Source organism: Pyxicephalus adspersus, chromosome 2 (genome assembly GCF_032062135.1).
Source record: "Pyxicephalus adspersus chromosome 2, UCB_Pads_2.0, whole genome shotgun sequence".
Taxonomy (NCBI): domain Eukaryota; kingdom Metazoa; phylum Chordata; class Amphibia; order Anura; family Pyxicephalidae; genus Pyxicephalus; species Pyxicephalus adspersus.
In genome coordinates this window covers 6,382,665-6,408,930 of record NC_092859.1, presented here as the reverse complement: position 1 = coordinate 6,408,930, position 26,266 = coordinate 6,382,665, and the positions used below count along the sequence as shown (strand labels likewise).

General features: G+C 42.7%; 1 protein-coding gene across 1 annotated transcript in view; it reads right to left on the bottom strand.

Annotated features, from left to right (window-relative positions):
- The window catches only part of CHD3 (chromodomain helicase DNA binding protein 3), a 45,154-nt gene that overhangs the window by 5,674 nt on the left and 13,214 nt on the right, over positions 1 to 26,266 (bottom strand). Inside the window, exons 6-30 of the mRNA XM_072398857.1 lie at positions 25,316 to 25,500; positions 23,308 to 23,538; positions 22,771 to 22,974; positions 21,861 to 22,066; positions 21,179 to 21,310; positions 19,234 to 19,333; positions 18,025 to 18,216; positions 17,435 to 17,635; positions 17,215 to 17,352; positions 16,776 to 16,897; positions 15,781 to 15,954; positions 15,394 to 15,535; positions 14,343 to 14,474; positions 14,055 to 14,172; positions 13,818 to 13,942; positions 10,521 to 10,752; positions 9,022 to 9,188; positions 6,449 to 6,626; positions 5,894 to 5,959; positions 5,712 to 5,797; positions 5,442 to 5,575; positions 2,597 to 2,741; positions 1,726 to 1,891; positions 745 to 881; positions 113 to 248 (exon numbers count right to left, since the gene is read on the bottom strand). Coding sequence (XP_072254958.1) covers positions 113 to 248; positions 745 to 881; positions 1,726 to 1,891; positions 2,597 to 2,741; positions 5,442 to 5,575; positions 5,712 to 5,797; positions 5,894 to 5,959; positions 6,449 to 6,626; positions 9,022 to 9,188; positions 10,521 to 10,752; positions 13,818 to 13,942; positions 14,055 to 14,172; positions 14,343 to 14,474; positions 15,394 to 15,535; positions 15,781 to 15,954; positions 16,776 to 16,897; positions 17,215 to 17,352; positions 17,435 to 17,635; positions 18,025 to 18,216; positions 19,234 to 19,333; positions 21,179 to 21,310; positions 21,861 to 22,066; positions 22,771 to 22,974; positions 23,308 to 23,538; positions 25,316 to 25,500 — 3,849 coding nt within the window. The remainder of the gene's footprint in view (positions 1 to 112; positions 249 to 744; positions 882 to 1,725; positions 1,892 to 2,596; positions 2,742 to 5,441; positions 5,576 to 5,711; positions 5,798 to 5,893; positions 5,960 to 6,448; positions 6,627 to 9,021; positions 9,189 to 10,520; positions 10,753 to 13,817; positions 13,943 to 14,054; positions 14,173 to 14,342; positions 14,475 to 15,393; positions 15,536 to 15,780; positions 15,955 to 16,775; positions 16,898 to 17,214; positions 17,353 to 17,434; positions 17,636 to 18,024; positions 18,217 to 19,233; positions 19,334 to 21,178; positions 21,311 to 21,860; positions 22,067 to 22,770; positions 22,975 to 23,307; positions 23,539 to 25,315; positions 25,501 to 26,266) is intronic.

The window sequence follows — 26,266 nt, the reverse complement described above, 5'->3', positions numbered from 1 at the left end:
ACATGGAGGAGGGTAGCCCAGAAAGTTTACTTCATAAAGAGTCCAGAAATTTCTGATGGCAACCCTGTAATACCAGTCATTGGAAGGACTTCTGCTAAATATGCAAACATACCATTCCGTTCCTCTGTTACCGGGGTTTGTGTCCTTGGCTCCTGTTTACCCTGTGCCAAATCCGAAGGATCGGAGGTCTGTTTCTCATCAGATACAACATTGGAGGATGGGCTTACGGTGCCTGGAGGACTTGGGGTCTGGAAGAGAGCAGCATTTTCCAATTATCCACAGATAAAATGTGATTAATGCAGCAAAATCTGCCGTTTTTGTAATCTTTTATTTGGCTGTTGTTTTTATGTTCTTTTTGGCTAGGAGTCAGCTTGTTTTTTGTGCTCTGGGGAGATTTTCTTTCCAAAAGAAACCACATGAGATCTCTATTATAGAACAGTTGTCTCCAAAACCATTTACCCCACTGGAAGATTTTCCTGGATGTCTTGTTTCAACAGCAAATGAGGAGTGACAGTTCTGAGGGGATAACAGATAGCGCCAGATAGGAGGCTCTAATCCACACTAGATTATTACATTTTTAAGGCTCCGGCCCCTTTTCTTCAGAGTAAGAAAACAGATCACCTGCATAGATACTTAAATAAGGGTAATCTCTTTTGTATTTGTGGGCAACAATTCACATGACCAGAATCCCCATTCTTTGTAATAAAGAATACTAGGTGAATATACCTAAGAATTGTGTCCTACCTTTTCACTTGCTGCCTGTTCACCCTCCGTCTCTCTTTTCTCAATTCCTCGCACATCTTTCTCTTCTCTCCCCTCCGACTCCTCCTTGTCCACAGGAGTTCCCCCATTCTCTGCTCTCTCACTGGGTGCTGGGGTGGCTGGGAGGAAAGAATAGGCAACAGTCAATATTAAGTACAAGTATTATTATTACACTGTATTTACATAGCACCAACATATTATGCAGCGGTGTACAAAGTCCATAGTCATGTCACTAGATTGTGAGCCCTTTTAAGGGACAGCTTATGTACCTACCGTACTCATATGTCTTTAGCACATTCTATGGTCAATTTCTGAGGAGGAGAAGCCAATTAACCTAACAGCATGTTTTTGGAATGTGGGTAGAAATTGGAGTACCCGGAGGAAACCCACACAAATACGGGGAGAACCTGCAAACTCCATACAGATAGTGCCCTGGCCAAGATTCTAACCTGGGACCTAGACCTGCAAAGGCAAGAGTGCTAACCTCTAAGCCACCATGCTGCCAGTAGTATGAAGCCAGTTTGGTATTCAGTAATGCAACATACACATATTAAATGATCGTTACAGGAAATCAAAAATCTAGCATGCATACAGCAGACCCCTGGCTATGGCAGACTGATGATTTAACACACAAATTGTTTCTTAGGCATCACCCCAATGATATGATTGGTGTTGGACCAAAAAAGGTTGTATTACATTACAAACTTTATTGGATTTAGTTATGAAGTAATCAAAGGGAAAAGGAGGAGGAGAGGACCCTACCCCAAAAAGCTTTCAATCCAATAGGTGGGGAAGCATTCCATAATACTAGAGTTCAGTCACTACACTGAATGAGTTCGTATTTGCTGCAAATCTTTTCACCAAGTGGTTAAAAACATTTGCAGTAATTCCTGCAGCGCTAGAAATGGTGACAACCAATGCTGGTGGAGGATTTTTTTTTTTTTTTTTAACACCCCAACATACCAGGTTTGGATGTACAGGGGGTGTTGGTGAGACTCGGTTCTGGAGTGGTGGTGCTGGTTTTCACAGTGGGCGAGGACGCTCGTGATGACAGCTTGGAGTCTAAACTGGGGTCAGGCATTAGCTCAGGCATGCTCCATTGCCCGTTGATATGTTCAAATTCCTGAACCTGTGAATTATTAGAAGTTATAGCATTAATTTAAAGTAACAGTACAAAACACACATTCATTAAGAATACAACGAAAGTAGAATTCATCTACATTTTGTATCTAACACTCCCATCAGACATGCCTCAGCATCCTAACCCGCTGGTCTGTATGATGAGGTTAGATGACCTGTGTCTAGGCCATGGGCACAGACACAGCTGGAGTCGTACCCATGTCTGTGGCTAAACACAGAGTGTGATGTGTGTCTGTGTGAGGGAGGCGGTTGGAAGCTTACTAACCGTCCCCAGGAAACAGACCGAATAATGACCAAGCGGGCATCAGATGAGTAAGGGTCTCATCACATGGGAACACTATTTACAAAGTCACTGACACAATAACATCCTCAGCAAATTGAATTTTGTTGTGGTGCCTCTGTCCCTGGGGTGACAGCAATCCAAATTGTTTGCGTAGTGTCACAGGTACAAGTAGTAAAAAAAAAAAAAATAAAAAAAAAAAAAAAAAAAGTGGCCCATTTCTACTTACTGGCAACAGTCAACATGGTTTATTGGGGGGGAACATATTCCTTCAAAAAACAATCGACTTTTTTCCTTTCAAGTCTTAAGTGGTTTAAGCAAAAACGAATTTTGTTTTTTGCCGGGGAATTCACCAGACGTTTAACAGGCCAGGAATTTATATATCAAAGCTTTTATAATAGGTGCAAACGTTACCTTTTTCTTCACCAAGGACATCACACCAATGCGGGTCAGAACTTGCTGGCGAGACAATCCTTCGCGAGGAACGCCGTCTGCAAATGTCTCTGAACCGTCGGCTCCCGGTTCACATAGATGTCTCATGAAAAGAGATACATAAGCCCTACAGAAAGTAATAAAAAAAAAAAAAAAAGCGATATTAGCCAACACATATAAAGGGAGAATCAAATATTAAATTAATACTTTGTTGGATTTACAGCCGCTACAACAAAGAACAGGGAGCAGTTTTGTGAAATCATCTGACTGCACAGATCCAGAAAGAAGACCCTAGACCAGGAGTGGGCCAACTTTTTGGCTCAAGGGCCGCAATCAGTTTTAAAATTTCACAGATGGGCTGGACCAGTATCAGATGGATGGAGAGTGTTTGTATGAACGGATATAAATAACATGTAAAAGCACGCTGGATTAAGGCCAATGTGTAGTAAATGGCCTGTAGGCCGTAGTTTACCTATGCCTGCCCTGGACAATAGCAGAACCATTGTTTGCATAAAGCCACTGTAATCACTATTGCAACACACATTACAATCCAATCATATAAAACAATCGGTTTTGTATAAAAACTGATAAATCGCAGATCACACAATTGGGTATTCAATGTGTGCCACTCAATGTTATGATCGGACCTAGAACAGGAGACTAAGGCTGCGTACACATGCTCAGTTACTGTTGCAGGAAACCGTCGTTCATGATAGTTTCTAGCAACAGATGAACAAAAGACCACTGTACACACAACGCTATTCTGTTTTATGGAGAGGGAAGGGGAGAGAATGGATGAACAGCTCCCCCGGTTGTGCTCTCCTCCCTTCACTTCTATTGGAATGGTTTATCATCCATTCATCAGAACGGATCCATGGAAGACGTTGGGCAAACTCTGTACACATTCAAATTCTCGCTTTAGAGTCCATTTGTATCTGGCAAAAAAAATCTGCCGTGTGTACATAGCCTGAGCTCATATTGAAAGCTGTGCCTTGCTAATCTTCTTATCAAACAAGCAGCCGGACAATTTTAACACCCGATAACATGATCAGATTTGTTATTTCACCAGCCAACCGGACACAAATGACCAATTTTGGGTTTTTTTTTGGATATGTTAATAAATATCAATACAAATACACAAATTATTTACTAATAAAGGACATTTGAGCAAATCCAATCTGGAACCACCATGTGTCCTGCAGTTCACCACCTTCCTATCTCATGGTCATACGTGTGTCTTCTTTTTCTGATCAGTTAAATCAGCCGATAGAATAAATAGGATTGTCTAGTGCAAAACTGGCAGCACTTACCTAGGCCTAACAGACAGATCTCCGACAGGAACAGGTTTTCTGCAGTCATAAAGCTTTGACAGACTCACCAAGTATGATTGCCCCTGTATATGTTGCTCTGGAGGCTCTTGTTGCGTTTAGTTCCAGGATCATTTCTATGAAATTCCTATTATTCTACTTCTTCCAATTCTTCCTTCTTCCATTTATACGCTGCTTTTTTGTATGTATGTATTTTGCATACATACAAATGCAATGTATAATATTATGCAATGACAAAGTTGCTAAATAAATAGTCTGTTTTTGGAAATGTCAGAATTGCCCTGTTCCATAGGGTTTGGGGGTTGAAGAGATTAGTCATAAGAGAGGACATAGTCAGGAACAGTTAACATCTTGTGATATCACAGCTAAATACACTTATTTTATTAGTATCTGGGTTAAGGTGTTGCCCCAAATATTTATGTCTGCTTTTGCCATCAGATATGCCACAACATCCTGACCCGCCTGGTCCGTGTGAGGTCACTGCATCCAGTGGAGGGTAGAAAGACACGACTTGAAGTCTTCTCCCAATATTAGGCTGGCTGCAGAATGCAATGCGAGTCTGTGTGAGGGAGGCAGCCAGAGACTCATCAGCTGCCCCCAGGAAATGGACCAATCGCCAGGCGGGCATCAGATGAGTAAGGGTGTCATCACATGGAAAATCACAGATGCATTTGAACACACGGAATTTGCAACAGCCGTGTCAGTGCAGACCTTTAGGTAACAAAGGAAGCTGATAGAGTTAAAATAATTGTCTGGACACCTGAATTCTTTAATAAATCTTAGGTGCGTTGCCTATAGAGGTCCATGTAACAATCAACCTCTCCTTCTGCATGCTTACATTCCTCTCATTTCCCTGCTCTGCTTGGCCAATGGAGGCAGAGTGAGAAATAACTTTCTATAGCACCTGTGCATGCTTGACTAGAAAACCACCAGCATGGTCGAATTTAAAGGTTAGTTACCAAAATGCACCCCATACACAGAATTTCTGGGTATTTCTCTTTAACGCTTGGTACCCAGAGCAGCAAGGAGTGAAGCAAAAGTAAATATGTGCAGCTAGGAATGGAGGCAATGCTGCACTTCCTTACATGGGCCAATAATAGTTTCCTTTTGAATGGGGAGAAGGCCCACCATATAGCAACAACAATTGATGTATGAGATGTCAATGCAAAATGAAACTGGATAATGGTGATTTTGTGTGCAGAAAAAAGGGAGCAAGCAGCATTTCCTTATATGTAACATGTACACAGACATGGTCTTTAGCAGTAAAGGAAGTTATTACATCCATGGCCTTACAGAGACACTGCAGTATTCTCTCTCCAATTTTTTTTGTTTAACTGGGTGGGAAGAAGCTCTAGGCAGGTGGCAGCCCCTGTTTTTTGTATTGTGACTTTTCAGTAACCACACAAAAACAGCCAGGTGGTAACTAAGTGCCGGGTGAAGCACCCAGCTAAAAGGACCCAGGGAAGAACACTGCAGCGGTCCATTGATTCACCACTTACTTGAATTCCTTTTCAGTCTTGCCGCGGAGATCTCTCACCAGCCAGTGTGTGGAGAAGGCATCCTGAGGTGGCATACCCCAGCGCATAACCGCATTTAAGAAAGCTTTTCGCTGTCTTGTATTAAAGCCCAGAACCTGCAATAAGATACGGAGGACATCCTAAATGTCAAGGGCATCATTCAGTTTATTTTTACCAGGTGAAAGAATTCAGGCCTAGAAACTCTAAAATCAAGGTTACTGGTAAGGAACTAGTGCTGGCTCATCATCCTACCTCTATGTTTCCTCCAACTCGAGCTAGGAGAGGTGGGAGAGGCTTGTCTTTCTCATTGCGCAGCTGGCGACGGGACTGCCTGCGTCCTATTTATAAAGAGCAAAAAAAAAAAAATATTATAAAATCACAAAACAACCCTAAACGGCAGAACACATATGAAGCTCAGCTGTCATGCAGCTCACCTTCTGCCCTCTCGTCAAAATCTTCATCCTCCTCTTCTGAACCCACAGAATACTCAGACTGATTATCTGAAAGATAAGAGACAATCTTTCACATAGCTAATCCGATTTTAAAACATGCAGCTCCCTTGCAGAACCAAAGTTCCATATGCTCAGGAGGATTATGCTCAGGAGGATCATTACTGCAGAAAGAGACAGGTGATGTCCCTTCCGCAATAATGGCCTGATTGCTTGCATGCACAAAGTCAGCTTTGATTGCCAGGATACCTGGCATTCCCGGCTTCCTCTGCACATGTCAGGAATTATTGAACTTCTGCACACCTGTGCAGGAGTTACATCATCCCAGCCTAGCCAATGAAGATGGCTGAAGATTGTCTACTGCAAGAGAAGAAAGAAGATGGTAGCGCCCTCCAGGAGAACAGGGACAAGGGAGTAAACAGGGTTTAGTTCCATTTTAAGCAACAACAGCAGTCAGTTCAGTTGTTTTGAGCCAAGATAATTCAGTATAAAGTTGGTATATGATCAGTCAAACAAGTCATTTCATTTAAGAGGTTTCACCTTGATCCTCCTGGGCTGCGTCATTGTAGTTGACCTGTTTCCGCACCCTCTTCCCTTTGCCCAAATTCCGAGCCAGATCTTCTTGCTGCTGCTCATAGTGGTGTCTAAGAAGCTTCTCCCAGTAATCAGGATCCACGTTCTCTTCTTGTTTTATGACTTCCCGTTCTAATTCTTCCAGCTAGAAGACCAAAGGAAGACATTAAAGTGTTAAGAGTAAAACAATTTGTTCCCTATATTATACAAAGCACAATCAAACAAGGTTGCAAATATACCTGGTTTTCCTTTTCTCTGTCTAGCTCTACAGTCCTCTTATGGGTAAATAAAAGTTCCTTGTAGGTCACTTTTCCTTCTGATTACTACTAAAGTCATCAGGAGGCACTGGGCTATGTGTGTGGATCAATGCCAAAAAACACAACTCACAATGTTTTCTTCTCAGGCCAATTCACAAACACAGGGCCAGATTTACCCAACAAGCAGAGTGGATTGCTCCTATAGATGGCAGAGCCCACAGATGGCATTGCCCATGGTCACATGTTATCCCCATTAAAAGTATTAATACAATAATCTCTACTGTAAGCTTATTTAAATATTGCCACTGTAGTATAATTCATGTATATATAATAAAGAAATATTATGTATAAAAGAGGAATGATTCTAGCATAGGGGTGTTGTTTTGAGCACCATGATTTGTGTACCTTCAGGCAATAGCGATGGACACTGCATATATAGTTCTATATACTGCTGTAGTAAAATGAATTGACCATATATTTGATGGCACTATACCTCAGAGATGTTGCTGCCTGCATGGAGCTTCTCACCCTGGACATGCCAGGTATTCCTCTCCTGGATAGCTCAGACACTTAATGTATTGCCTTCTAGCAGTCTGACTGGCCCTGGCAACTGAAAGGCATTGCATTTGAGAATTCCCACCTCCTTTATCCTGCTAGCTAAGCTTTGGCTAGGACATACCTGCTCCTCCTTGCTACAGCATGCTTAGAACAGGTGGCTTTCCCTCCAACACCTTCAGCTGCCCTTTCCATCCCGCCCCTAAAATTTAAAAGACACAGACTCCTCGTCTTCTCTAAGGTGTTCTCAGATCCACCTCCTAGCAGATTTGTAGCCATTTGCCCCCATCCTCCTTGCCATTCTGCATCATTGCTGGTCCAAGCTGCAGTAATGCTTTGGAGGTGCTAGGTGTTTTATAGCCCTCACACCATGTGACTGGCTTTCATACTTTTAACTCTTTTCTATTTGACCTATATCTTAGTGTCCTCATTTATTCCACACTGCTGATATGCACCCTTTATAAACAAAGAATGATGGAGTAGATGATCCACAAAGAGTAAACAGAGGTGATGTAATTACATCCTGCACCCTTGTGTTATGTTCATAGATAAATAGACATATTTCAATAACATTTACTTTGCCTTGTTGGCATGCACTGACTCTTACACAAAGGCTGAAAGCAATGAGGCAATTGGAATGCAATTGCCTTGCTGGTATGAGCTGTTAACTCTTTACTTCCCTGAAAACTCTTTACTCCCCTAAAAGCGTATCTAAACTCAACATTTTCACTTTACACATTACACTTTACTTTTTTTTTTTTTCATGCAACACACTGTTTTGTCTAATAATTTTTTTAAAGAAAAAAAAAGGTGCAGCAATGCCTCTTTCAGTCTTGAATGCCGCAGCGATCAAGACTGAATGGGGGTGCAGAGCCCCCCAGGATACCTACATCACGCATCGCGAGAGGTTGTGGCTGCTCCGTCTGTGCATGCCCATCACGGGCATACGCAGACGAGGTATTTTCCTTCAAGGGGAAAGAGATGCTTGAGATTGTCTCTCTTTCTTTTCCCCTTTACAGAGGGCTACGTTACCCAAACTTGTGCCTGCACAGTTCGAGATTGGGTGACGTAGCAAGAAGAAAAGAAGACAGAAGATAGCAGCTCCCGGCGCTTCCTCCGCACTGGGACGAAGATGGATTCTGGAACAACGCATGACCAGATCGAAAGAAGGTCCAGCGCCATCGAGGGAACTTCGGGATTAAAGGTAAAGTGTAACTTTTTTATTTTCAGTTTAGTTCCTCTTTAACAGAGGTTATCAAGTTAGAAAAACATTTGTCAAAGTTTGTATGTGCTGCAAACTTTGTTAGCGATTCTAGATGAGGGCTGTAGAGAAATAATTTAGACTGAGCCTGATATTATAAATTTGTCAGTGGCAGGAGAATGAAAGTTGTTGAATTAATAAAGGTCACTCACCCATGGGTAAGCACCAAAGAAATGAGCACTGGGACATCTATAAATTACTTTTAGGTGCCTACTTCAGTGCCAGGGACAGAGGTGCACCCCATGTATGGTTCCTAAGGAAAAGCAATAATGCTTCAAAAATTGTAATAGCTGTGAGTGGTGATTTACCACAGTCACAAAGAAAAATGGAAATGTGTAGCTGTTGCCTGTCAGACATACACAAGTCACGAAAACTGATCTAAAATCATTGAGAACATTGTACTGTTTTTTTTGTTTTTTTTTATCACCAATCAAACCCAGATCTGTTTTGCATGCCGTCCCGCTCACCTTCTCTTCCTCCCGCACCACATACTGGGCCACCTTGAAGGAGCTGAGATACTCATTCATATTCTGGACTTCCGTGTCCTCCGTAACATCTTGATTGCGGTCTAGGAGTCTATCGATTGCACTGCTGTCATAATGGATGACGCTGCTGTCCTCCTCTTTATTGTCACCTAGCAGAGAGAATGAGAGAGATTATTAATCTATTGAACAGCCCTGCGTCATATGTTGGCGCTATACAAATCATGTTTGATAATATCAAACATCAATTATACATTGGAAAATCTTAGTAATTATGGGTCAGTAATTCCTTACAATGCCTACAAATGGTAAATATAAAAAAAGTCTGGGACTGGAGTTTTCTGTCACTCACATAAATTGCAATGCTTCTTATAATGAGGACAAAAAAAATGTTTACACACGTTACACCTAATAACCCTGTAAGTCTCCTCAAGAATTAATGGATATCTGTTGCTTCATATTGGAACCTGCAGGAAGCCGTGCTGGGGCACAAAGGAGCAGAAAGGAAACAAGTAGGCTCTGCTCTTGCCTACCCATCTTCACTTTACTGCAAAAACATAGTTATTATTAATGCCTAAATGGGTGGTTTTGCATATACAACCGCTTGGTAATGCCATTGTCAATATGCAGGGTTATCAATCCATAGATACAGCTGGTTCAGGCTTTCTAGCTGTCATTAGAGAAAGATATTGCTAATGTGGAGAAATATGTGGAGCAACAACACATTCAATCAGATTATATATACCAAGAAGGCTAAAAAGCCCTCCACTATAGTCCTGGGGCAAAGCAAGGCTGCAGTGCCATGTATATCCACTAGGTGTCACCAGCACACTGTACAATGTACCAAGTGGTCTGGATGATGCAGTACCAAGAAATACCACTAGGTATCACTAACAATCTGTACAATGTACCTATGAAAGCTGAGTTGTGCTGGGGGTAAGGGTGGACATACGGAGGTGCAAGGTGTGCTGCTGCACAAGGACCCCATACCTTTCTATGCCACTGGGGTTCTAGGGTAGTTCTACACAAGGCCCCACTGTTGTTTACGTCTGCACCCCCAAGTAGTCTAATGGTAGCGTTAACAGTTTTTGTTTTCTGGGTCCACCTTTATTGCTTTAGGGGCTTTCGAGATATAGGTTCCTTTACCCACATCAGAGAAATGCTCATTTGAAGATTTAAAGGGACAGCAAATGAATTACCAGGTTCTGTGTAACCAAACCAGCTCACTGGTAACCTGCTTCGAGTTTTTCCACACTCTGCAGATACCTAGAGGTGCAAACCTGCAGCAGCCTTCCAGAACTTTCTGCCATGGAAAATGCTGAGGTGTCCCAATCAGGCAAAGAATCAACACTTCTGGTAAGTGTCAGTAATTGCAGATAAACCCCACACCTTTCTATTGGACCATCACTATGCTGAACAAAAAGGCAATGTAGGAAATCTGTGTTGGTATAAGATTCCTTCTTTTTAGCTGGGCCAGCACTCACCTTCAATTTCATCCTTAAAAAGCTCCTCTGTTCCAAACTTTAAGATATCGTCAAGTTCCTGCTTGGACATGGAGCCAGCCTTGGAGCCTAGACCCGGCCTCACCACCAGGTGAGTCAGCATCATCTTCCTCTTGGCCACCTGAGTTATCCGTTCTTCCACTGACGCCCGCGTCACAAATCTGTAAATCATCACTTTGTTGGCTTGGCCAATACGATGAGCTCGGCTGAAGGCCTGGAAATAAAAATCTAATGAGGGCACAGAGAATAATAATGGGAGCACACAATCAGTATGTGATGACAAGCACAGAATCTCAGTGTCCTAATACAGACCAGTAATCCAAGTGCCCAGCTTATCCAGGCTCCAAAATGTAGAAATCCAAGAGACAAGACAGGATCTCTATGGCTAAACCTAATCTGGGTGAATCCTGTCCCAGGCAATGGTTCCAAGCAGATCCCAGGCAATGGTTCTAACCAAGGGATTGCATGGAGGTACCAGGCAGGGGTTCCAAGGAGGCCACAGGCAACAGTTCTATGGAAGTCCAAGGCAGGGGTCAATGGAGGTCCCATGCAGGGGTCCATGGAGGTCTCAGGCAGGGGTCACAAGGAGGTCCAAGGCAGCAGTTCAATGGAGGTCCTGGGCAAAGGGTTCAAAGGAGGTCCCAGGCAGTGGTTTCATGAAGGTCCCAGGCAGTGGTTCCATGAAGGTCCCAGGCAGCGGTTCCATGAAGGTCCCAGGCAGCGGTTCCATGGAGGTCCCAGGCAGCGGTTCCATGGAGGTCCCAGGCAGCGGTTCCATGGAGGTCCCAGGCAGCGGTACCATGGAGGTCCCAGGCAGCGGTACCATGGAGGTCCCAGGCAGCGGTACCATGGAGGTCCCGAGCAGCAGTTTCATGGAAGTCCCAGGCAGCAGTGCCAAGCTCCCAGGTAAGGCTTGCAAAGAGGTCCAAGGCAGAGAGGTTCAAAGTAGGTCCCAGGCAAGGCTGTCAAGAAGGTCCCTGGCAGGGGTTCCAAGGAGATCTCCGGCAGGGGTTCCAAGGAAATCCCCAGAAGTGGTTCCATGGAGGTCCCAGGTAGGGCTTCCAAGGAGGTCCCTGACAGAAGTTCCATGGAGGTCCCAGGCAGCGGTTCCATGGAAGTCCCTGGTAGGGCTTCCAAGGATGTCCCAGGCAGAGGTTCCAAGGAGTTCCCGGGCAGAGGTTCCAAGAAGGTCCCAGACAGCAGTTCCAAGGATTGTCACAGGCAGGGCTTCCAGGGTGGTCCCAGGCAGGACTCCTTTCTAATACATCTCTAAAGTAGTAACTTCCATGACAGTGACAGTGACATTCAGATCCTTTAATGTTAGAATTTTTTTACTTTTATAGCTTTGCTTCAAAGGCCCTGATTTATTAAAGTTCTTCAAGGCTGGAGAGAATACGCTTTCATTAGTTAAGCTGGGTGATCCAGCAAACCTGGAATGGATCTGGTCCAGGATTTAACACATTCTAACAAAAAGCTAATGACTTTTAGGAAATCCATTCCAGGTTTGCTCGATTACCCAGCTTCACTAATGAAAGTGTATTTTCTCCAGCTTTGGAGAACTTTATAAAATCAGGGTCACAGAGTCAGGTGAATCCAAAAACAATCCTAATATAATTTGAGGCCAAATAATCTCTTTGAATTGGATTTCATATCAATGTGTTTATACACTATATGTGAAGGCGACAAAATAGGCAGCAAGAGCATTTTTACTACCTGAATGTCATTGTGGGGGTTCCAATCGGAATCATAGATGATGACGGTGTCTGCTGTAGCTAAATTTATTCCCAGCCCCCCTGCACCAGCGGTTCCATGGAGGTCCCAGGCAGCGGTTCCATGGAGGTCCCAGGCAGCGGTTCCATGGAGGTCCCAGGCAGGGGTTCATGGAGGTCCCAGGCAGGGGTTCATGGAGGTCCCAGGCAGCAGTTCAATGGAGGTCCGGGGCAAGGGTTTAAAGGAGGTCCCAGGTAGCAGTTCAAAGGAGGTCCCAGGCAGCGGTTCCATGGAAGTCCCAGGCAGCGGTTCCATGGAAGTCCCAGGCAGCGGTTCCATGGAGGTCCCAGGCAGCGGTTCCATGGAGGTCCCAGGCAGCGGTTCCATGGAGGTCCCAGGCAGCGGTTCTGAGGCCCCAGGTAAGGCTTCAAGGAGGTCCAAGGTAAGGCTTCCAAGGAGGTCCCAGGCAGAGGTTCCAAGTTGGCATTGGTTCTAAGGAAGTCCCCGGTAGGGTTTCCATGGAGGTACCAGGCAGGGCCTTAAGAAGGTCCCCGGCAGGGGTTCCAAGGAGGTCCCAGGCAGGGGTTCCAAGGAGATCCTCGGCAGGGGCTCTATAGAAATCTCTGGCAGGGGTTCTAAGGAAATCCCCAGAAGCGGTTCCATGGAGGTCCCAGGCAGCGGTTGCATTGAGGTCCCAGGTAGGGCTTTCAAGGAGGTCCCAGGCAGGGGTTCCAAGAAGGTCCCGGGAAGGGTATTCAAGAAAGTGTCTGGCAGTGGTTCCATGGAGGTCCCAGGCAGCGGTTCCAGGGAAGTCCCAGGTAGGGGTTCCAAGGAGGTCCCAGGCAGAGCTTTCAAGGAGGTTCCAGGCGGGGGATTCAAGGAGGTGCCTGGCAGTGGTTCCATGGAGGTCGCAGACAGCGGTTCCATGGAAGTTCCAGGCGGCATTTCCATGGAGGTCCCAGGTAGGGCTTCCAAGGAGGTGCCAGGCAGGGGATCCAAGGAGGTGCCAGGCAAGGGATCCAAGGAGGTGCCAGGCAGGGGATCCAAAGAGGTGCCAGGCAGGGGATCCAAAGAGGTGCCAGGCATGGGTTCCAAGAAGGTCCCTGGCAGAGGTTCTTCAAGGGATTGTCCCAGGCAGGGACTTTTCTAATAGATCTATCCAGTAGTAACTTCCATGTCAGTGACATTCACATCTTTAAAAGTTAGACTTTTTTTCTTTTATAGCTTTCCTTCAAAGGCCCTGATTTATTAAAGTTCTTCAAGGCTGGAGAGAATACACTTTCATTAGTGAAGGTGAGTGATCCAGCAAACCTGGAATGGATCTGGTCCAGGATAAAAAACATTTTCTAACATTCCAGGTTTGCTCGATTACCCAGCTTCACTGATGAAAGTGTATTTTCTCCAGCCTTGGAGAACTTTATAAAATCAGGGCCACAGAGTCAGGTGAATACAAAAACAATCCTAATATAATTTCAGGCCAAATAATCTCTTTGAATTGGATTTCATATCAATGTGTTTATACACTATATGTGAAGGCGACAGAATAGGCAGCAAGAGCAATTTTACTACCTGAATGTCATTGTGGGGGTTCCAATCGGAATCATAGATGATGACGGTGTCTGCTGTAGCTAAATTTATTCCCAGCCCCCCTGCACGGGTGGAAAGCAGGAAACAGAACTGCTGAGCACCAGGAGCTAAAAAATAAAACACATAAACACATGCACATTAAATAAAATATACAAAGACTAAATTATAAGTATTTCCTTTTCCTTGCTCCTCAGCCAGGTTTGATGGATATATACTCACCATTAAACCTATCAATAGCCTCCTGCCGCAAGGATCCTGTAATACCACCATCAATCCGTTCATATTTGTACCCCTCGTAATCTAAAAAGTCCTCTAATAAGTCCAACATCTTTGTCATCTGGAAGAGAAAGGAGAATCAGAAGAGTGTGAAAGGCAACAGGGAACTCATATAACACAAAGGGAAAATTCAAATTTTATTCCATGATGTGCATCAGGTATGGAAAATAATAAAGCAGATATGCGGTACATTTATTAATAAATAAAATGGTGAAGATACTCAGCACCCACCTGGGAGAAGATAAGGACTCTGTGTCCCTGTTCATTCAGCTTCCTCAGCATCTTCTGTAAGAGGAGTAATTTCCCAGAGGATTTGATAAGAGATCCTCCCTCATATGCACCACTTGGGAGCTTAGGAGATTCCTGAAACACCGAGAGTATAAGTTAGTGATTGCCAATGGAAAACCTCCCTGGCAAAGAATTGTAGAGGTCCCTTCTGTCTGCCTCACTGTATAGGAAGGCTACATACTCATAGCTCGCTTTTATCATTGTCACCCTGCAGGAGAAAGAGATTCATAGCGCCCCCTTCTGTCTGTGTCACCCTGCAGGAGGAGGACAGACTCATAGCGCCCCCTTCTGTCTGTGTCACCCTGCAGGAGGAGGACAGACTCATAGCTCCCTTCAGTCTGCGTCAACCTGCAGGAGGACAGACTCATAGCTCCCTTCTGTCGGTATCACCCTGCAGGAGGAGGACAGACTCATAGCTCTTCTCTGTCTGTGTGTTTTTCTATAAAGGTCTAAAAGGGTCTAAACAGGAAAAGGGGAAGCGGAGTTAAAACATTAAAACTCACCATGGAAGCCGCTGGGAAAAGATAAGGATGATTGCAGCACTTCTTTAGATCCATCATAATGTTGAGTAGAGACACCTGGTTCCCACCACCTCTGGAGTTGAGCGCCTCAAAATTACGAGTGAGTATAAACTTGTAATATTTTCTGCAAACATAATAAAATACTTTTTTCAAATACAAAAGAATTATTCTTTCTAAAGATGAACCCAACAGCTGTTTATTTATAGCAAATATTGATTAATATTGGAGCTGATTGGTTATTGGTAACTAGTTTTATGAAAAAGAAAGAATGTAAAATGCCAGTAAAAAACACAAGGCAACTCATCTTTCAAAGATTTATACCTAAACTTTCCACCCATCTTTACCCTCCCTCCATCATCTCCTTCTTACTTCTGCATGGGACTCAGCTCCACGCGGACAATAAGTTCTGTTTTGGCCGGCATATTTTTGAACACGTCAGCTTTAAGTCGNGGAGTTAAAACATTAAAACTCACCATGGAAGCCGCTGGGAAAAGATAAGGATGATTGCAGCACTTCTTTAGATCCATCATAATGTTGAGTAGAGACACCTGGTTCCCACCACCTCTGGAGTTGAGCGCCTCAAAATTACGAGTGAGTATAAACTTGTAATATTTTCTGCAAACATAATAAAATACTTTTTTCAAATACAAAAGAATTATTCTTTCTAAAGATGAACCCAACAGCTGTTTATTTATAGCAAATATTGATTAATATTGGAGCTGATTGGTTATTGGTAACTAGTTTTATGAAAAAGAAAGAATGTAAAATGCCAGTAAAAAACACAAGGCAACTCATCTTTCAAAGATTTATACCTAAACTTTCCACCCATCTTTACCCTCCCTCCATCATCTCCTTCTTACTTCTGCATGGGACTCAGCTCCACGCGGACAATAAGTTCTGTTTTGGCCGGCATATTTTTGAACACGTCAGCTTTAAGTCGGCGCAGGAGGTGGGGGCCCAGGAGATCATGAAGTTTCTTGATCTGATCCTCTTTGGAGATGTCGGCAAATTCTTCCAAAAAACCCTCTAGGTTACTAAAAAACAAACAAAAGGAATCATGGAGTGGAGGAGCCGTGGAGCAGCAATATAAAACTAGAAGAGAAAGTATGATATCGTCATGTGTTTGAGGTTCTGCATATGTACTGCGCCATCTCTACTTTTGTCTAAAGGACTGTTGGATCCGCTATGGGCACACCAAGCTCTTGTTTTACCCATCTGCATGTGGCAGTACAGTAGCGTTCTATACTTGTGAACAAAATAGCAGGCCATTCCGGATTGACTATATTAGGACACGTTAGGCTTTCTTCAAGCCATAGGAGAACATTTTTTTTTTTTTGCAGACTCCAAACTGATATCTAAAGAAAACCTGAAATGTAAAAGTTTTACTCAAAAAGACAAAAGATCAGTGACAAGTATTGCCTGTGGTCATCCTGCAGGTGATATTTTCTCCATTACTGATTTACCATGCCCTTCTCTGCACTATCTATGTAGAAGAAGCAAGGCTATACTTGCTCATGTCAAAGCTGCCATCCTGATAACTGGTCATCTGATGATTTGTGGAGTAATTATACGGAAGAAGAAAGAAATGAGGGGTAAAAAAAGCAAAAATTTCCATACTGAGTTAATCTGAAGCAGGAAGATGCTTCCAATGCAGGGTCCAAGGTACAGCTTCCTCTCCCGCAAGGACAACAATGAGCAGCACAGCGGTGATATCACCCAATATCACCTCCTGAGAATAGCAGACAGGGGCAGCAATGCCTTGGATAGCCTCACAATGTAGAGCTATAGGACTAAAGGCCAGGAATTGCTTATCTAGTTTTGTCAAAAGACAAGACCTACGGTGTCATATACATACTTGAACCTTTCTGGGGTCAAGAAGTTGAGAAGATGGAACAATTCTTCCAGGTTGTTCTGCAGAGGGGTCCCTGTGAGGAGCAGCTTGTAGTCAATCCTGTAGCCATTCAGAACCCGGAAAAACTGCAACACAGAACAAACAGGTGACTTACCTGTACAACTAGAGATATGTGAGAAGACATTAAAAAAAGGGAGATGTTCTACAGAAAAACTGGAGGACATTGGGCCTTAAAAAGGGCAGGGAATAAGGAAGAATTCCTGCTGTCAGCCATTGCAACCAATCACGATTACTTAATTTTTCCATACTGCACCAGAAGTATGAAAGGAGAGCCTATGTGGAACTATTGCCATGAGTCTTGATGAGTCTCCTGTAGATCTGCTTTACAAAAAGCACAAGGTGCATGGAGGTTGCCCTTACTGTTGATCGCTTCCGGACACACCTTTGACTGGTTGTTCTTGAGACGATGAGCTTCATCCACCACCAAGCAGGCCCAATGAATGGATCCCAGAGCAGCCTGGTCAATTGTCACCAGCTCATAGGACGTAAGCAGCACATGGAACTTGACTTGAGCCTGAGCCTAGAAAGTTAAATGGAAATATAGCATCAAACAAAAAGGCAAGAACAATCTTAACTTCAAGCTGATATCCCCAACATCTTACCTTCATCTTAAAGGCTTTCTTTCCTCCCTTCATGACATTGTCTTGGTAAGTAAATTCATTTTCCCGAATGACAGATCTGCTGTCCTTGTCCCCTGTATAGGTTACTACGTAGAAATCCGGTGCCCACATCTGGAACTCACGTTCCCAGTTGATGATAGTTGACAATGGAGCGCTAACAAGGAAAGGTCCTCTCGTATGACCCTGAGGGAACAGAAAATACACATTGAAACACACAATGATTTCAGCAATCTCTGACATCTGCTCAATACAACTCAGGCAAGTGCAACATGTAAGAGTTATGGTTGGACAATATAATAATAAATACTAATGTGTATGGCTCAGGTCAGTTCATTTCTATTTATGAATCCCTCAAGATTCACACACTCCATTGGGAAATCATACATTTATCCCTGAAGAAAGGTGAAATGCATTAGCTGTGAAAGTCACAATGGCCAATAAACATTTTCAAATAAAACATGAAGATGTATGAGCGTTTGTACAAGGCACTCCTAACCACAAACCCCCGAATGTGTATCATTTTCATCCATCCATACTTGCAAGCCTCCATCCCTACCCTGCTGTTTTCTCACCTCCTTATACAGCGAATACAGAAACACAATGGTTTGTATGGTCTTCCCTAGACCCATCTCATCTGCCAGGATGGTATCTGTGCCCTGGGCCCAGGAGAAGCGCAGCCAGTTCAGCCCCTCCAGCTGGTACATGTGCAGGGTACCTCCTGTGGCGGTCACAAACGGCGGCTGAGTTTCGTATTTCACCGTGGGCTGTATAATAGAGATATATGTCAATAGAGACATTTCACTTGTTGCACATTAGGACTTTGTCATCAAACTAACATGGAACAGATCAGAAGCAAGTGTAGGCTTTTTCCACTGACCACCAACACCCAGTGTCATTTATTATGTAATTTCTTTACAACAAATTATTTTCTCCGAGAAAAGAAATTTACAAAGATTAAAATACCCCAGAGTAAGGATTCCATACAGACAACTTCAAACATCAGATATAATAAATGTGCATAAATTACGCGTTCGGCAGCAAATGTCTTTTTTATTAGATGTAAACAATGCAACAAGGAAATGGCCAAAGGATTATCACAAATCAATGATTACATGTCCATTGATTGCACATTCTGTATCCAAAAGGTGGAGTAAAAGTAGTGCCTGACCCTAACAGGGAGATGGGGGTGGTCTGCATATTCTTCTGTGTAAAAAAACTAACAGAAGCAAGCTTTAAGGAAGATGAAATGAAGTCCCAATGAGTTCCAAAGGTATGGGACCCAGGTTCTATGTTGCTATACAATGATGGTTCTCTTTTTTTGACTCGCACATTTGCTGCGAAATGTGTTCTTGAAGTAATTAATGCACATTTATTATAGACCATGTGTGAAGTGGTATGCCTTTTCACTCCTTGCTTTCATACATTTTGATCTTTGTAAACGTATAAAAATTATTTTTCCTTGTTTTAAGAGAAATAAAGAGAGAAATAAACTATTTGTTTTAAACAAAAGCAAAGGTAAATTGTACATAACGATTATTTCTGAAGCATTCCAGGAGGTCGCATTCCTGTTGCATTTCATCCTTCTCTCTTCTTACCTCTACATTACTTCATTAATTGGAGTTTGTGAACACCTGACCAATATACTTATATAAACTTGTTGGTTATCCCATTTCAAAACCATGCCGCTCTTCATGTGTAAAACATATAAAACATTCCTAGTACATGAATATAGTAATAGCATAAAGATGCTTTAAAAAATGGCACCCTTAATATTTACTTACATCGCTGGTGGGGGAGCTGGGCAAAACATCCATGTAGGACTCCTTCAGATTCCTCCTAAACTGAGATGGGCAAAGGTCACTCTCTCCCATGATCCGTTCTCTGAAAGACAGGTGAATGGATATTTCAGGATCAAGATAAGCACTTTTTTATATATATATATATAACTGAGAAACAATTGTATCAAACAGTATTGATGTTATATATATATATATATATATATATATATATATATATATATATATATATATTGTCCAAATACAAGCAGCATGGGTATTCTGAACTTAGGCTTCATGTATTTATTTCAGAACTGTCAGATCAAGAGGCAGCATGGTGGCACAGAGGTCAGAACTCTGGCCTTTGCAGCGCTAGGTCCCAGGCTCAAATCTTGGCCAGTACACTATCTGCATGAAGTTTGCAGGTTTGCGTGGGTTCCCTCTCACATTCCAAAAACATGCAGTTAGGTTAATTGGCTTCCCCCTTTAGACTGTATTAAAAGACATATGACTATGGTAGGGACATTAGATTGTGAGGTCCTTTCAGCACTATATAAATACTGTGTAATAATATTCTGTACAGAATTGCATTTTCTTCATGCGGGAGCTTCCTATACTAAAGATTGATCACTGCTGGCCCCTGATCTTCTTGTACAGGGTGAGTGGTCTTTTTTTATCTTCCCCCTCCCAAATAGGTAGCTGTAGTGGGGGGACTGGCTGGGCCCTTCTTATAGCTCTGATCTCTGCCCGGGCTACGTGTGAAATTGTGATGATGCCACTACAACTTCTTTATAGTAATACCTGGAAGAATCCAGGACCCCAAGTTCAGTATGTACTGCATTCTGGTGTGACTAGACGAATAGGAAAATTAGAAAGAGCACTGCCAACATAGGAAAGTCGCATTTGGTGCTGCGCATAGAGCCTAGCTAGCACCGCTCGGTACCACAATCAGTACCTGTAGTACTGATCCACTCTCATCACCTGTTAATATCATATTATCATAGGACAGAGCTTTACACTTCACCAGATAGTGAAAATTCCCCATCTTGTCAACACTTCGTAACAAACACAGACACAACTTATCCATCCTTCCCACCACTCCTTTTCTGCTGCTTCTCTTTGTAGTTCTCTTCATTGATTTCCATTTCTTATTAGAAACAAATTCAAGATCCTGTGCTTTGTCTTGAAATTCCTCCAAAACTCTTGTCCCACTTATACCCCCTAGCCGCTCTCTTCTCTCCTCCAATGACCTACTAATGACTTTCTCACCCATAACCTAATCACATGCACAGCTCCAAGACTTTTCTAGAGCTGCCCGACTCTGTGGAATGATCTTCCTCGTCCTATTCAGCTTGCTCCTACTTTCTGCTTATTTAAAAGAGCACTCAAAACTCATCTTTTCAAACTTGCCTACCCATCTTCTTCTGTCTTTTAACACTGTTACTACTTCCCACCATTCCATACCCCCCCCCTTATCGTGTGATACTTCCACCACCTCCTAGATTCTAAGCTTCTCAGGACAGGGTCCTCTCCTCCTCCTGTGTCACTGTCTGTCACTTGAAACCCCTATTTATTGTACAGTGCTGCTTAATATGTTGGCGCTATATAAATCCTTTTTATTAATAATAATAATAATAAAAATTATCACTCCATACAAACCATCAATACACAGTCCCCATGACGTGTCATATTAAAGAACAAAGCAACATGGCTGGATCATCTGCAGTATTCTGCCCAGAAATTTTCTCAGGCTGGGTGGGAAGAAGCTGTAAATAGTTGGCAACCCCTGTATTGTGATCCAACTTTTCAGTAGCCACCCAAAAACAGCCGGGTGGGTACTAAAAATGACTGGGCGGTGCATCCAGCTAAAAGGGGCCAGGGAGAACACTGCTCTGTATCTTTCTTATAATACCCCTGTATTGAAAATATCACAGTGACAAACAACTGGTACCTGTGCCGCCAGTAGATCTGCTTGTGGTAGTCATAGTCAGGCAGTTTCATGGAATCCTCTTCCCATGTAGATTGGTCATAGGACAGATCCCGCCATTTAACCAGATAGCGATAATTCCCTCTCTTGTCAACACTATGAATACAGACACCACCAATATTATTGTGACGTGTATGGATGATCTGTCTGCTAGCAGCAAATCCTATATTATATTATAATACAAATTTATTACACTGCCTCCATTGGCTTCCCTTGTTCCCATATTGCATCATGCTGACATCCTATTTCTTATAAATGTATTAATCCAAGGACTGCAAACTAAGCCAGACACGAGGGGCTTCTTTTCATCACAAATATGCTCCTCTTTATTTATGTGGGAGGGATGAAGGACACTAAAAAGTATAAGTAAACCCTTACAATCTACTTTTTTAGTTGCACATTTTGGTCAGGTAATAAACCATTTCTATATCCTCCTGCAACAAAATATCTATGGGCTATGGAAGGGATTTAGTAGTTTAACAGATATCTACAGGTTTCGTCTAGATTTAGTGTACTGCTTACCTAACGAGTGTTTGCTATTGGAAGGAGAACATACGATTGGTCAGGGATCTCTTAGATCTTAGAGATGGGTAAAGCCAGACTGAACCCCCTCCCTGCCTTCATTTGCAGCTTCCTAACCTCTCACCTGTGATTGATAATTCTTTGTAGGGCCATCCACTCAGGTTTAATACCATAGCGGTAGAAACGCTCCTCCATGTGGGAGTATTCAGGGTCTTTGCTCTTTTCGCTTTTGCCCTCGTCCTCTCCTGAGCCATAGTCAAAAGGTGGAGGCTCGTCCATGTCATTCTTTCGCTGGAAGTTGCGGTACATAACTACGTGGAAGATCTCCAGCTGGAAGAAATGTAAATTAATAATTGCTATGATTGAGTTGATTGTGTTTAAATCCTTCATAAACTGCCTGCTGAGCTCTGTACATCTTATGGCAAACTTGACAAAAATGTATGGTTTGCTTCTTTTGAACAACTGCACCCCCTTATCCCTAAGTGGAAAAAAAGACATTAAAAAAATAATAAGTTACCCATCCTGGTTTAAAAAAAACTTCCTGTAGATGAAGGTGTAGCAAATGAGCTTTTACTCTTTGAATCCTGGAAATATTGAGTTACTGAAATCTCAAGTTAGGTCACTCTTGCAAGGTCCATACCTTGAGACATTTTTTTTTAATATTTAGGCTCATGAGCTTTCCAGGATACTAGAAGAAGGCTCAGTGACATCACCTTAGTGAAAGAGATGCTATAAAAGAAAGGCATCTTGCATTTCAATGTAAGGTGTTCTATAAAATTAAAACTTCAGGTAAAACTTCACCTCAGCTTGTAAAGTTTAGACCAGCCTTTCCCAAAGAGAATCACTGGTTTAGACCTATGTTACCCTACACGCCTGCAATTCAGTGACCCAGCAGTGCCAATTGACATGCCTGCTGAAATCACAAGAGACTCTGTTTTGACCTTCCAATGCAAGATTTGGGGTAGACTGTCTGGTTCCTGAATTCCACCTTCCCAACCCTGCATGAAGCCTTTTGAACCATGTACTATACACACCTGCAGTTCAGTGATCCAGCTACAGTGCCAATAAGACATGCCGGCCCATTTCACAAAGAACTCTCTTTCGGATCTGCCTTGCAGGATTCGGGGCGGTTCCTGGTCTGGAGCAGAATTGAGTATTTGGGGAGGCTGAATCCCTTCTGGGGGAACACCCCATTGCCAGTGTAGTATTTTCTGGACCCGTCCTTTCAGCTGTGGGCACTGTAGTCATATAGAGAGACATGGACATGACATGCACGTAATCCCTGCACATACATTAAAAATTTAAAGGCTTCTGAACAAGATACAAAATTTCTAAATCAAAAATGTGATATGTTGCAGATGTGGTGGATGGATTAGTTTTCCTTTTCTTTTTATCTGAATACCTCCCTGTACTGTGTGTAAAAGGGAGCAGTGTTGTCACTCTAGGCTGATGGTTCACGATTTGGACTAGAAGACACCTCTAACTATCACAGATATATATTTGATATTTTTTCTCTACCATGTGTTCAGTTTTAATCTTTTAGTTCTTTCTGCAGGATCTTCATATCTCACCGTACAGCGAGGGCAGAGCCACTCTCCATGAGGGATATCAGGCAGAGGGGGGTTCAGGCAATGGATGTGATAGGAGGACACACAGGCATCACAGCATAACAGTTCTCCGCCATCTTTACACACACGACAGAACTCCATGTGGTCATCTTCCTCTTCTCGCCTTTCTCGCCGACGTTCTTCCATCTCCTCTTCTTCCAGATCTTTGGCCTCCCACTGGATCCCCTCCTTTTCCTGATGACCAAAAGTCAAAAATAAGCCAGCAGTTAAACTTGAATCGTGCTATAAATGTGTAATTAAAAAAAGCTCTTCGTTCAGACACATCAGGCACATTTGCTGGTTAAAACAGTAGCATTTACCCCTTCCTTTCCTGGGAACAGTAACAGGCAGTAACTGCTCAGTATTTTCAGCCATTTGCGAATGCTTATGCAGGAATTTGCAAGAAGCTGCAAAAGCCTACGTAAACTGGTATTTATGGTTTTTCTTTTCACTTATTCCTAAATTAAAACCTGCAAACTCTTAAAGGCACCGACAAGCAATTCCAGGTTAAAGTCTATAGAGGTGGCAGGGCCAGCAATCTGCCCCAAGTACTACATTTATAATCTGAAAAAATGTGCAGTAATGCTGCTATAAAAAACTGAAACTTTCCTTTCAATATAATTTTTTTTTCAAGCAGAACTGCACAGTAAAACTGCTTAACATGAACGTGGGGGCAGCATGATGGCAGCATGGTGGCTCAGTGGCACTCTGACTGGGTCCCAGGTTCAAATCTCGGCCAGGGCACTATCTGCATGGAGTTTTCAGGTTCTCCCTGTGTTTGTGTAGGTTTCCTCCAGGTATTCTGGTTTTCCCCCACATTCCAAAAACATGCAGTTAGGTTATTTGGCTTCCCCCAAAATTGACTTTAGACTGTAATAAACCTACTAGATAGTAAGCTCTTCGGGGCAGGGTTCTCTCCTCCTGTATCACTGTCTGTATTAGTCTGTCATTTGCAATCCCCATTTAATGTACAGCGCTGCGTAATTAGTTGGCGCTATATAAATCCTGTTTATTATTATTATTATTATTAATCCTGTTTATTATTATTATTATTATTATTATTATTATATTATTATTATTATTATTATTATTAATGAAGACATATGACTATGGTGGGGACATTAGATTGTGAGTTCCTTTGAAGGACAGCTAGATTCTTGACTGTGGACTTTGTACAGCTCTGCGTAATATGTCGGCGCTATATAAATACTGTGTAATAATAACACGCCTTTCCTCTTTGCTGCATATTTTTGCTCTGGACCTGCTTTCATGATGTTGACAACAGCGGACAACAGTGGTGATTTACTAAAGGAATTTAAGCTTTCTTTTAAAAAGGGGAATTATCATCTTGTAAGGAATCATTAACTTATCTTGGTGATTGTAGTGATAGTTCAATTTGCAAAGATTATCCAACCATGTAAAAGGAAATATAAACAAAATATTTTTTTTTCCTTGCACATGATTGGACAATTGAAATGAACAGAACTTCCTCTCAATTACTAAGCTAAGTGAACTATTGCTTGAAAAGAGAAAATTTTGTAAACAACCTGCGCTTCTTTAGTAAATCAATCCTAATGACTGCATAATGTGTATTATAACACCAGCTCGTAGGGAAATGTATTGATGAAATAGGGCAAGGAGTTGAGTAGGCTATAATTACAATAGCTGCTTGATTTGTAGTTGTGGGCACTTCCGAATTAATGAGAGGTTGTAATGATCATATAAGACCGACGCTAGCATTGCCCTCTTAACAACAATTTTTACCAGTGTTCTCCCCAGACCCTTTTAGCTGGGCGCACCATTCAGCATTTTTCAGTAACCACACAGCTATTTTTGGGTGGTTACTGAAAAAGTTGGGTCACAATACAGGGGCTGCCAACCACCTACAATATCTTCCAAACCAGCCTAAAAAAAATGCCTGGTTTGAACACTGCTTACCCTTCCCTAATCTACTGATGTAGTAACAACTTACACAATGAGGGCAGCTCCACTTGCCCTGAGGAGCTCGCTCCAGCTCAGGTTCCAGGCACACCAGGTGATAGGCCCTTGGACAGGTATCACACAGAATAATCTCACCCCCCTGCTGGCAGACTTCGCAGTAGTCCTGGTGGTCAGTCTCATAGCCTTCGCCTGCAGAGATGGCTTCATCTACGACAACTAAAGTTTGAGACACAAAAGACAAAAAAAAAAAAAAAAAAGAAATGAAAAGGTCAATGTACCCAAAACTGGCATATCTGCAGTAAGCAGCCCCAAGAAGAGTGGAAACACTCTAATGAAAGAAGTGAACAGTTTTAGGAGTAATAGTAAATTTTAGTTAGTAATATAAAATATCACCTGGTGAGCCTGCCCTCCATAGCCTACTTGTACAGTGGAAAGGAGAGCGAGTCAGGGCTGCCAAGCTAAGCTTCTGCGTCACTACCAGGAGAGGAGAGCTGAGCTGCCAAATCACTAATACAAGCTGAGAACAAGGGGAGCTATGCTGCTGAGAAATGATTTGTACTGCTTTAATAGGATAGTAACTGAAAGTACAGTTTGTTTTTAAGTCCATTTACTATATTTTAATAGTATTGCAAATGTTCATTTGATAAACCTTTGATAAACAAAAGTTACTGGCACGCACCAATAGTGCCATCTACCATAGGTGCTACTTTGTTGGTGATTCCAGGAAATCAAACAAATGGCAAGTGCTCTAGGTAGCCATAGAAGCAGGATCTTGGAGGGGAGGCCGACACTACCGTCTTCTTTATAGTGGAAACCAGGGAAATGGAAGGGAGAAGTTCTGTTCACCTGCTGATACTGCTTCCCATGCTATCAGGGTTGTAGAAGAAAGTAATGTCTAAATGGCAGTCTGATGTGGGGAGTAAAAGTTGTGTCTGTCTTGCATAACTCTCCACAAATCAAAAAAATAAGGGGGACTGGAGTA